Below are 12,938 nucleotides of genomic sequence, written 5' to 3' on the forward strand. Positions count from 1 at the left end.
GTTACACCCTGGGCAGGTCGCAGGGTTAATTGCAGGGCTGACATATAGAGAGACGGACAGACAACCATTCACGCTCACAAGCACACCTACGGGCAATAAAGAGCATGTCTTTGAATTGTGGGGGAGAAGCTGGAGTACCCGAAGAGAACCCATGCAGGCACCGGGGGAGAACATGCAAACTCCCCTCAGGGCATAACATACTTCAATTTCACATGACGCTTTTATTTTGTTCGCTGTGTCTGCCCTCCATCCAGCACATAACATCCAGGTATAAACTCCAACACAACTATAACACAAATAGCAATGGAAGCAATCATTTCAAAAAGGTAAAAGCAGGTCTGTTAAATTCATTTTTCCAGGTCTAAATGCTAGCCTGATCTCCTCAAGCAGATTCCTCCAAAGACTCATAGCCCTGAAAGGCAACAGCAGATTCACCTTAAGACCTCAGCCCAAGTTGACCAATCCCAGCTGGTAACTCGCCGTAAATCGTCACTTTTGCCGTGACCAACCACCAAATGGTCGCTGCTACGGTTACTACAGTTGATAGAACAACAACTGGTGCACTGCCAAAACGTCTCGGGTCAAACTCACACTCTGGGACTTTTGTTACACAGGGCTGGCCTGTGTGCACTGTGAAAAGACAATTGCATGTTATGATCGAGAGAAAAAAAATAGAGCTATGTGTGGGAAACACTGACATGATCCAAAGGTTACGGTCAGACATCACCCTGAGATTTCTGGCTGACGATTTGACACAAAGTGAAATCTCACTACATTTTTCAGGACGTGAAAGAGTTACGCCTTCTTAATTCAAAGGAGCTTCAAGGAGCTGCCTCAGATAGTGAAATGTGTGCTTTCCAACAGCCCCTCCTTTTCTTTTGATGATGTAATTGGCGTGCAAGTCATTCATCACAACCTTGCAGCTTGACTTTGTGGACAAAAACTACGGAATTTGTCTTCTGTACACTCATCTTTCCAACACTGAATGCAACGTGTCATATTTATCCCTGATTAAGTGTCGCACAAATACTGACTTGCTGACAGTCTATAAACTTGTCTGATGGCAATAAGATGCAGAAAAAAAAACTCTCGGTGCATTAGGCTGCCATCACAAATCCCGCATGATACTACATAATCACATTGGTTCCATGTTAAAGGGTAAGATTGCTGTTGGTGTCAAGATCTGTATGTTTCTTATCATCAACGAATCCTATGAAAAGACCCAAAACCAACAACCAACTCAGCTCCAAGCCGAGAAAGATGGTCACCAATACATAGTTTCATTTTTTAAAAGAACAGTTCAGCATTTTTAGTGAGGGCTCTTTGTTTGCTTTCTTTCTGAGATTGAGATGATCGATACCACGATATATGGTTTTGGTCTCCGTACAGGCCTGATGGCACCAAACCCGGCAACCTCACTGTGACACACAAACCACCTGTCTTTTTTTTTTTTCCACTAAGAAAGACTTCAATAGAAAGTCATTAAGCATATTTCATAAAAAAAAAATATTGAACAACTTCTTTATAAAAGGCTCAGTCATTCCCTTAAACAGCTGGCCACTGTAATTTGTAGTAAAACGTGTGTAAAAAGTGCATTTGTTTGGGGCTATTTTCAGCTGCAGTTTTGGCGCTCTGTTGAGTATTTCTGGCAGCAGGACGGTGTATGTGGAAATAAATCTAATAAATGACAAAGTGTGTGTGTGTGTGTGTGTTCATGGTAGTGAGGGAACATGTCACCCTGTGCAACGTCGTGGCTCCCTGACGTGTTTTTCATCGTGTTTTTGGGCAACAGTGGAGCTCTCTGGCACAGAGGAATGATCTCAGGCTTTGCACAATACTTTTATTGAACAAAATTAATTCACTGCTGTAAATATTCTTTCAAAATGTAGAATGGTGTCAGAATGCGGTCGTTACGACAATACAACCACTACAAATGGGAAGATTTATTTCCATTTAGATTTGGCAGGCCTCTCCAACAGAAGCGCTAGCAGTGCCACGGGCAACAACCTCACAACCTCATTAAAGAATCCCTGCACTGCTAAATATTATGCAACAAGGCTTTGGTTTATTTATGGTGTATCTCTTATATTTATCATAAAATATGTAGGCCTACATCAGGAGCCAAGCGTCTTAAGGCTATTTTGCTATAAACCTAGGCCTGTCCTCTTTCCTTTGTTTCACCTTGATGATGTAGTCAGCGCTGAGTGGGCCATGTGTCCTCAGCGTCTGCCTGTCTGTTCCTCTTTGGAAGTCCAAGGAGGTGTTTCCTATCACGTAGGAGCCTGTGGACACCAGACCGGTCTCCTCCTTCCTCCCCTGAAGAGAGATGGCTTCGACAACTGGCGTCAAGCAGGGAAACAAACAGGGAAAGAGGGGCATATATTAATGTACTTTTCAATATGAACTTCATGTTTTAACTTAATATTCACACATTACCTAAAGATGTAAGAAAAGACACGAAGCATGATCAGCCAACCTGAGCTGGGTGTGAAATGTGTTGTATGCTCCAACAGAAACTCTGCTATCTGATACAGAAATAAAGAATAACGTCTAACTTGGGATCCGGTGGGATTTAAACTTGTACAACGGTAATTGCAAAAAACACTATTTCTTGGGGAGCGATACCATCAGACAAGGTAGGGCAAACCAGATGACACAATTCTGCAAGAGCACAGCTGGAGTCGAAAATCAATAGATCAAGACAAGGATGTATACGGAAGAAAAAGAGTAAAATGGAAAAAAGTAATATATGGCAGAAAAATAGCAGGTGCAGGCCTCATCTTTGGCTTGATCCTCGGGGTTTTATTTTGTTGAAAGAGTGCTGCATTCATTTCACATGGGTATGAAGTCCGGGTAGGCACAAAAGACAAGCAGGTGTTTCCCACATTTCAGGCCAAACGAGGGAAATCATTTGAAAGGCAGCTGTTTCGGTGAACAGCAAAATGTTATTACACACATATCAGTACAATGATAAGTCTCCTGAAATGCGTTTCCCTGGTTTTATACCATTTTCTTGATTGGGTGTACGTGGTTTTTGGCGCGCTCCACTAATTTCGTTTAAGTGGTTGAATGACCCAAATTTAAAATACTGTTCTTATGGTCCTTAACAAGTTCTCTGATAGTCACATTGATCATTTATATCCTGTTTTCGAAATAATACGAGACATTTGGCGTGTGTCCCCGAAATTGAGATTCAAACAACTGCAACAAGTGGAGTAAGTACCTACACTTACGTTCCCTCGTTTCCATCATGTTGCGTTTGTGGTTGGATGTTGTCGAGCTTGTCATGCCCACCATGTCATAAATATTCATAAATCAATTCAATGAACACATATAACAGTTATAACACACATATTATAGTAGAAGTACAGTAGAAGTGGCATGATGTATTTTTGGCAATGTTCTGAAGATGGTGTTTTTAAAGAAATGCCATATTGCTATAACCTGTGTTGTTTTTTTTACAGCAATAATATATATATATATATATATACAGTGCTTAACAAATGTATTAGCCCACCACCCAGTGTAAGGTGTTTGCCCCCGCTGCCCTAAATGAACAGTATTGCTGATGACCAAAATATTTGATGTTTCTGTAAAGTATGTGCAAGCCAAGCTCTTTAATCAAAATGACATCTTTAATGCTAAAATATAATTATTGTTGTTATCCATGAATTCTCAAATTTAATGTTTTACAAAAAAGCAGAAAAAAATAGTAAAGCACATTATTATTTTTTGATTGAGATGCCAGATTACAGTTATTTACTTGCGTTCCTGAACAGAAACATTTGTTTTGTGGTTGCAAAGAATGCAAGCTGTTATCAGGGCCAAAGGAGGTCATACAAAATATTAAGATTTTTGATTAATATATGTGGATAAGGACTATTTAGTTGTTCCAGTTTGTTATTTGCCTCATAAATAACAATACAATTTTTAGTTTGAAACAAGTTTTTGACAGATTTCTAAAATATTTGTGTTTTCTCGTTTTTATGACAGATGGTCTAATAATTTTGTTAAGCACTGAAAGTGCAACTGCAGCATTTCACAGGGAAACAAATAATTCCATTATTATAAAAAGATTTTCCCATTAACTAATATATATTGTTGAGAAAGGGACAAGATATCCTTCTGAAAGTGTACATTTTTATAATCACTGTGCAATGAAAATGTATTTACTAAGACTCGTACATTTGTCTGCTTGCAGTTAAGTTATGAAAAGTGCTGGAGCTTGACCAACATGCATTTCTGACAGCCTAAGGTCTATTTAATACAAGATGAAGTTAAATGGGAAATCTCAGCTTTTTCTTTTGCACATTGTGAAGTATCGAAGGCACTCTATGGCAAGTTTGGTCCTACTGCTGACTACCTCCAGACTGCCTTGCGTTCCATCTTACCCTCACTCTCCAGGGTAGATACCTGAGATACTTTAACAACCATTTTTGTGCCGGAGCACTGTGTTCTCAGACTTGGAGGTGCTGACTCGTTCACTCTTCGCTGCCTGAACGTGAATGCTTCACATTCAGGCAGCGAACAGTCCCAGGGTGTGCAGTGAAAAAGTACTATCCTAAGGCCACCAGGGTTACAGGCTGGTCAGGAGCATTTCTGAATCCAGAACAGCAGTCCGTCTTTCGGTGCCCTCCTAGCTGGCTGAGGTGGGGTATCATCAAACATGCAGCATGCATGCAACTCTAACCCTAACCCCTGCTACTCCTTGCAGGAGCTGAACTGCTGGAATTCCTTAGCTGCACCTGCTATTGCACAGTGAGTGGCTGGAAGGCGTTTCCAAAATGAGGCTGTTAAGGCTGTTAAGGCTTAGCTAAATTGCAAAGCTAGTCCACTTGTTTTTGCTTGCTGGCATACTTTCCCTTGATGCCAGCTTCCTAAAACACTAAAACGCTCTGAACGAACACTACTGGCAGTTTCCCCGTTTCTAAAGAGTGCCTATATGTTCGCAAGTGAACTCATTCACTCAAAATAACTTCTGGAGCCCCCGACAACTACAACACCTGGAGCCCCCAGCTTCCTGTTTTGTTGAAAACCCACTACCTGTGCCTTTGGTGTTGGCCTAAGATCATTCTGGTCTGTACCACCGGAGTGATACTGATTGCACTCACTGGTGCAATGAGTCTGAACTCGGGGGAGGACAAAGATAACAGAAAAGGTTGGTATTATTCACGCGCCCGTCCCGTGTCCCTCCAGTCATTAAGACTTAGCGCTCCGAAAGCAAATAGCAGCCTCGCGGAGAGGTACCGCAAAGTTGCTGCAATCTGTAATCCATGATGACATTTTGTTCAGCGTCTGGGACGAGATAAATAGGCTCACACGTGAGGAAAACAAAAGTTGGATTGACAGTTGTCCTTCATTCTCAGTGTCACAGCATCAGCCACGTTGCATTTCTACTTCTACTTTTCTCTATCTTTCACTTTATAATAAGAAATCTAAAATTAGCCTGCCAAAGCATTTGTTTTCCATAAAAAAAAAAAAAAAAGAAGTAAGACCTTTCACAACTTGAAACAATTAACAATTGTAGAGTTTAAACGTTTTTGGGTTTTTTTTATTTCAGAGGAGTTCATGAACTTGGGAGCCGGGTTAGCCGAGCTGTAAATGTGTGTTTGATTTCCTCTCTTTTACTGTGGTCTCCCTCCCTTCAGCGTCTCTCTCCTTCCCCATCCGCCACACTGATCTCCTGGTAGTTGATGAATGATCTGCTAAAGTAATTCTTAGGTCACTCCTCGATTCTGAAACATCTGACAAAGCACACATCCAGTAAATCCTGCAGCTCTTTGGGGTATTGAGCTGTCAGAATTGAGTGTATTAGCAGGGTAAGGCTCGCGGACGTGTGCTCTGTTTATCTGTGTTCACCGAGGGGGCTCTTGCACTCCTTTTAGCTGACAGCAAAATAGGTCATGAAAACCCAAATGACACCAATAAATACTCAAGAATGCTCTGAGGATGTAAATCACAGGGTTCAGGCCATTATTTACTTCACATCCAGAATATGGATTCCTCCTTGCTCGATATTCCAATCCATTTTTTTTTTCATTACATCACGTAATTACTATCCCTCAACACACTAAGGTCGCTTTCGCACTAGTAGTTTGCTTCATTTGGTGTGGACCAAAGAAAAAAAGAAGTCCATTGTCCATTCAAATTATTTCTGGTTCATTTCATGTTCACACTGAGTTACTACAATCAAACCAAGTGGAGAAAACACAGACTGAAAGAAGTCGATAACTATGAACATCATTGGTTAAGACTGCAATTGGACCTGATGATACATGAAACAGGATGAGGCATCCTTAGATAATATTATTACACTACCAGTTCTATTGAACAGCATGGGTCACATTCAATTCAATGCTATTTATATAGCGCAACAAACAAAAGTCATCTTATGACACTTTATATATAGAGCAGGTCTAGACCGACTCCTTATAATGTGTTTAACATTTACAGGTATTAAATTTGAATATTTTATTGTTAGTGCAGGAAGTGAAAACTGGACTTTACGAGGGGCATTATTATCAGACTATGTTGTTCTTTCCCACCATGGCTGCTTGTTAATTGATGTTGGTGTTCTCTCTCTTCGGGTAGGTTTACCAGGGGTCAGTTTCCGATTGTGAAGACCTCCACAGCCAACCCAAACAATGGCTCACACCAGTACAAATATACCACAAATGCATAAAGACTCACTAGAATGCATTGATCATTCTCTACATTCAATCCAGACAATCACAAGAAAATAAATAAATACACAAATCATTTAATTCAATTTAACTAAATTGAATTCCCTTTATTGCTGGTATTATCTCATTTGATTGAGGTCTTCTCACTAATAAATCTAACCACGAATATACAGCATACTCACGTGTGACTACTGTATGAAATGCACGAGTCTCACATTCACTGTGTCGGATGCTAAGCTGATGGAAAATAAACTCAAAGTGCAGAGTGACTGCTTGTGCATGCAAGGTAATCTGAACTGTGGTCACTCACCCATCGTGTCAGGTCCTTTGGCATTGAGTCTGAGAAAGCGGCTTCCCAATGGCACCTCCAGCACTGTCTTCAGAGCTGCAGGCCCACACAAAGTTGGAAACGTGTCATTTCAACACACATGAGAGTGGCAGAGTGAAGGACAAACAAGAGTGGAGAATGATGAACACCTACAAGTATGGGAGATTTTCCACCTACATCATCAAAACACAGAGAGGATGTTTTCTGAATTTTGAAAGAACGGCGCTCCATGCCTCCAGTTGAGTAGACAGATGGAATCTCAATGGATATATCAAAATACTCAAAATATCATTAATGACAGCCACAAAGACAGAACCACACTGTGTTGCCATATGGTGGTGGTGCCATCTTTCTCCCACAATCCCCTACAGAGTCCTAGAAACTTGCAGCCCTCAGAGCCAAATTGCTGGTTTGTCATGTTGGGCTCCGTGAATGAAATTCACTTGACTTGGAAAAGTTATAACAAGGTGCATAGAAAATGTTCTGATGACAACACTTTCCATTAATTTTGTTACCATCTGTATGCACACACAATTAAAGCCGCGCTAAATGCTGCGTAATATCAAACGATGGATCAAACGCGAAAAGGGTTACTTGCCGTGATGAACCCACATGGATCTATTACCAACTCCTCAGAGCTGAGGGGAAGTGTAGAGCCTTTCAGCTCATTGCCGTGTTTCCATTCAACAAAATCTAAGCAAAGTTTTTGCGCTAGGCACGTTGCTAAAGTGTAGTTTCATCAGAAGTCGTAGTCTTGGGCAAATTTCACTTGTGCTTCCGTGTCAGCTAGTGTTTCATGGCCACGTTTCATGCTGTCCGGAGACGAAGACAATGTGAGTTAAATGTTCGCTATATCAGGACCTAATTCAGCAAAGGCGTTTCCATATCCCATTTAGTGCATCTAAATCTCTTTTTCAACACAGGCACCTCAACTAGCGTAAAAACACGTGTGTGTGAGTATATTGCTGTTTCCATACAGCTTTTCTAATGCAATACTAACGTATAAGAAAACTTAACAGGACACCTTTAAGCTGCTAACGCTAAGTAATGTTCACATCCAGCATTTATCACTCACCGAAGCGCTTTGTGTCCGTCACTGAGCTCTAACAAATGAGTTTAATGCATTTCCTTCCTCGCAGAACATTCGCGAAATGTTCAAATATTTTAAATCAAAGCATTGCACATCCACGTTTACTTGCGAGCAGTCTTCTCCTTCCCTGCCTTTGCGGGCACATTATCTCGGCGTGTTGCCGCCACATGTTGATCAGCTGAATAGTGTGAAGCCATATGCATGTCCGTTGGCGAGCCACTCATGGAAAAACATCTCTATAGCACTACTACAGGTCAAACACTCCACAGGGAGCCTTTAAGAGCCCCTTCACCAGGAGTCGGCCGAGACCAAAGCCAAACTAATAGGAGAGGATTGGACGTGTGTAAATGTGAAACTGTTTGCATTTCCATTTAATAACTGCTTTCCACTGACACAATTGCTTGTGTCTATGGAAACACACTTTGTTATCCATCAACGCAATAGTCTCAGCCAAAGGGAAGTCACAATTGCATGACAGATTTATCTACCGCCATGCTGCTGCAACAAATTACAGTGATCACTTCTTGCAAATCTCTTATTTGCAGCGCATTAATCTATAACCCTGACAAGCCTACAAAAGCCACCACATCTGCACATCAAAGTTCCTCAAAATAATTACGTGTCCAACCAAAGTCGGAAATCACACCGCTGCATTTGCATTTAGATGTGCTCCTATTTATGGCTCGCAGCTGGCAGACTGACGCCCCCCCCTCGCAATGCTATCATTTGCTCTCATCGTCACTGACAATTGAACAAACATCAAGTGTAATGTAATGTGACCTTGAATCTCGGCAGCGCAATGAATTGTGCAAAATTGGATGGGGGAAGAACGTAAACTTTGAGAGGAGACAAAAGATATCCGTTTGAATGCATGGAGAGTTAATTGCTCAAAGAAGAAAGATTAACACACCGTGTTGCCAGGTTTGACTATGTTAACATGAAAACAGAGGAGTCAAAACATTGAAGATTACGGTGTGAGTTTGTTTCGACAGAGGGAAACTGTGCCAATTTTAGACGCCGAATTCTGTTTCATCATCATGGAGTTCACTAGATGATGTAAAAAAAAAAAAAAAAACTTTCATACAGCATTTAATGACAGCACAGGGACCTACAGAACGTTTTAGAAACGTACCCAGGGTACTGTAGCGAAAGTTCACCTTGCTGACTCAGAAGGAACCAGCGACTAAGGACTCAATACATCTGGAAAATGTAGAACTATTAAAAGCACTACCAAACTAATTATCACTATATTAGACTATTTTTTGATCGATGGCTACTATTCTTTAGACCCAGTCATGTAAATCCCTCTATGGGGCGGAAATGGACCCCCCCTACAGACGACACATCACAAACTTGGAGGCCTTCCACAGCTGATGCCTTCGAAAGATCCTCGGCCCGTCTTGGGCAGATCGTCTCACCCATACTAAGGTTCTGTCCATGACCAACTCCATGTGCATGAAAGCAGCAGTGGCTAAAAAGCACCTTCGCTGGTCAGGGCTCACTATCCACATGCCTGACCACCCCCTACCCCACCAAGCCCTCTATGGGCAACTGTTTGACGCAAAGCGGGCTGCTGGCGGCTGCTATTACATGCGTTTTTGTCTCGTACTTTGTCCTTCCACCTAATGAGAGTGTGAGAGCACAGCTCGCGTATGACCCACATTGAAGTCCCTTATATAAAAAGAACAGTTCTCCTTCACTGTGTTCCCTGCTTGTGGAGCACTGGCTGAAGGAGACCAACACACTACAGTCACTGCCTTCTCTAAAGCTGCATGCTTTACAACAGCAGCACAGCAGCACTGATCAGCCCTAAATAACATCCACAGTGTGCTGTCAAACGTCAGTGAGCCTTGCTAACTAGTCAATCATGAGACTCTCTTAAGGTCGCAGTGTACACAAGCAGCACAGAGCTAACCTGTTGGAAGTATTTACTGCTGTGGAAGGATTTCTGTTTCTGAGACCTTCATAAGCAAATGGGGAGTTCATTCTGTTTTCCACATTTTATGAGAAGTTACTTTTATTTCTGGCAACAAATGAGCACTGAGCTCAAATAATTAAGCTTCTCTGGCTGCCAGCCACGGGGCTTCGCCCCCTAACAAAGTTATGTTTGGAAACTGCATCTGCAATGTCCCAAATTTAGGGAAGCTGCAGCCACTTGCATGGCTTCCATGTATTGCCTTTATAGTTTTTCAGTTATATTTTGGTTGCTGTGTTTTGAGTTGCATGATTTTGATGCAGTTATGGTTTAAATTTAAGTTTTGCGGGTTGCCTAATTTCCGCATGTATTGTGTTGAATTCTGGTGTGTTGTTTTTGTTGTGACTCCGACGCAAGTAAATAACAGAACACATGGGTGTGGACGTGATCGACGCGACAGGATATGACTGCAGGCCCAGAAACAGAAGCCAGAGAGCGAGGGATGCAGGCAGACTCAGTCGCAGAGCCGAATCCGGCGGGCAGTCAGAGAACTGGCTTTGGCAATCCCCTGACTAGTCTGATTGGTGAAACTTTTCAATTTAGTGCTAATTAGTATATGTTAGCATGCTTCCATGCTAAACTAAAATGGCGAACTTGGTAAACATTGTACCTGCTAAACAGCAGTGAGTCGTCATTGTGAGCAGGGATCCTTGCGACTGACCATGAACGTCAGAGGTCCAGAGTCAGCTGTCCCGGAGCTGGCTGAAAGTTGGCCTCTTGCTCAGATGTGTCTAATTGAGAATTTGGCTCTCTAGCCACATGACTTTCAACTGTCTTTAATCTGAATTTGATCTTTTACACAGCCCTTTAACCTCACATGTAAAAGTGACTGATTACATTGTTGTTCATCCTAGGCTTCAAGATAGTGATGTTAGCACTATGGAGACAGTGGCAAGGAAAAACCTTGAGCAGAACCAGACTCTAGGTGGGCGGTCATTTGCTTTGACCGGGTGATATGCACCTTCAAAGCAAAATTAAGTATTTGTGTATTTACTGGTTGGTTTGTTTATTTAGACATTACCAATGCTGAGCCAGTTTTGTTGTTCTAAATCTAAGATGGAGACTCATTAAAACTAAGTTCCAAACACATTTTCTACTTGGCTCTACCTATTTTTTTGGATTTAACCAACTCCAAGCAAACATGTAAAAAAAAAAACAGTACTGGCCAAAACACATTCATGAATTTAATTTCTGGGTGTTACATTTTGTGAAAACCAGCGAGAGAGAAAAAAGTAATTGATGCGCGAATGGTGTAGCTCCATCTGCTAGTGGGTGGGTTGTTGTAGCCAGATGGCATTTTAATAGTCAAGCCTTGATAAATATATGCTGGAGGGAGAGGACAGAGGAGAGGGGGGATGAGAGAGGAGCAGGCCAAAGCTGATATGGCTCCTGAAGGCCTGCGGCCAACTCAGCAAGGGCTGACATGCAGCCAAGACAGGTGAGAGTCAGACAGCTCTCCAGCTTTGTCATGCACCTCCCTGAAAGCCTGACTGGGAGGAGGGCTGGGCAGAGACACAGAACATGTTTTGTCTACAGCTATGAAACCCGTGGAGAGATATTAGACCTGAGCTGAGGGCGTATTCTCTAAAAACAGATCAGCTTGCATCATTGCGGCACTCGGATACCTACATTGTTCCGGTGTAAGGTGGGGTAGGGCCTGTCCTCGCACCAGCCGGCATGTGGAGCCGTCGCCAGCGCAGACACCGCAGTTATCCTCCCTGGCACCGCTGGCCAGCTGCCGATCACAGCCCACCTCCTGCGCACACATCACAAATACACACTCAGAAAGAGACATGGGGGGGGCGACAAGAGAGCCGGATAACAGTGCACTCAAGGGTAAGGCTGGATCACGTGTTGCGCTCGTACAGTCGAGCCTCACAGCGATAGAAGGTCATTAAGTGATTACTTGATTATTACTTGAAAGTCATTTATCAAATAAAAATGCCAAATATTGTGAACCAAATTTGTTTTGGGGGATATTAGCCACACAAGCAATAAATTGTAACATCTTTGGTGATCAAAATCCAAACTGCAATAAACCATAATTTACCTTTAAACATGTCTGCTAAACATTGGCATGTTAATGTAATAGTGAGGATGTTAGCATTATAACCACTACCATTTTTACATTTACTTCACCGCAATTGCTTAAAAAGGATAAATAAAAATTAAAAAAACAAGCCTGAACTCAAACTTTTCTTTACACAATGAACATTGCAGCCTCTTATAGTCTTGTTTAAACTTGTGATGGGCATTAATTGAAAGAAATAATCAAAAAAAGAAAATAACCTGCGGTTGCAGCCGAAACAGTCACACTTTGAAATTGTATGAATATGAGTTTGTCTGCATGTACTTTGTGGAGGACTGGTGACCTATTCAAGCTGTTGTCCTCCCCGCAATCTTCCTCCCACAGCCTGCTCTATGTTAAGATTCAACTTGGACAACGTGACTAAAAAAACATGAACAACAAAATATGAAAAAGCATGCATAATCGGTTTCATCTCAGAGTTTCATTTTGGGTCGCAGGATGCTTATACGCAGTCTCCAGCAATGCAAATGCATGACAAATTGTATTCCAAAGTAGGGTCCCAGCATTACTGTGCAGGCATTGTTTCCAAAATCCCCATGAGATGCAATTGTTACAAATGTAGCAGCACACATAAATTAGACTTCCTGGGTTCCTGTGTAAGGATTTTGAATTGATTCACGGCAAGCTAGGAATGTTTCTCTTTTCTCACTACAGCCTGCAAACCATTGACAATGCTATCCACTCATTAGCTATACCCGCTTGTCTCTTCAAGGGTTGCGAGGGGGCCGGAGCCCATCCCCAACTGAAAGATGACACAGACAGACCCAAATGGT

General features: G+C 42.0%; 1 protein-coding gene across 1 annotated transcript in view; it reads right to left on the bottom strand.

The window, feature by feature from the left end:
• The window catches only part of adamtsl3 (ADAMTS-like 3), a 190,147-nt gene that overhangs the window by 50,656 nt on the left and 126,553 nt on the right, over nt 1-12,938 (bottom strand). The window contains exons 7-9 of the mRNA XM_070906035.1: nt 11,706-11,832; nt 6,994-7,068; nt 2,182-2,339 (exon numbers count right to left, since the gene is read on the bottom strand). Of these exons, the coding sequence (XP_070762136.1) occupies nt 2,182-2,339; nt 6,994-7,068; nt 11,706-11,832 (360 nt within the window). The remainder of the gene's footprint in view (nt 1-2,181; nt 2,340-6,993; nt 7,069-11,705; nt 11,833-12,938) is intronic.

This window comes from Enoplosus armatus, chromosome 1 (assembly GCF_043641665.1).
Source record: "Enoplosus armatus isolate fEnoArm2 chromosome 1, fEnoArm2.hap1, whole genome shotgun sequence".
NCBI lineage: Eukaryota > Metazoa > Chordata > Actinopteri > Centrarchiformes > Enoplosidae > Enoplosus > Enoplosus armatus.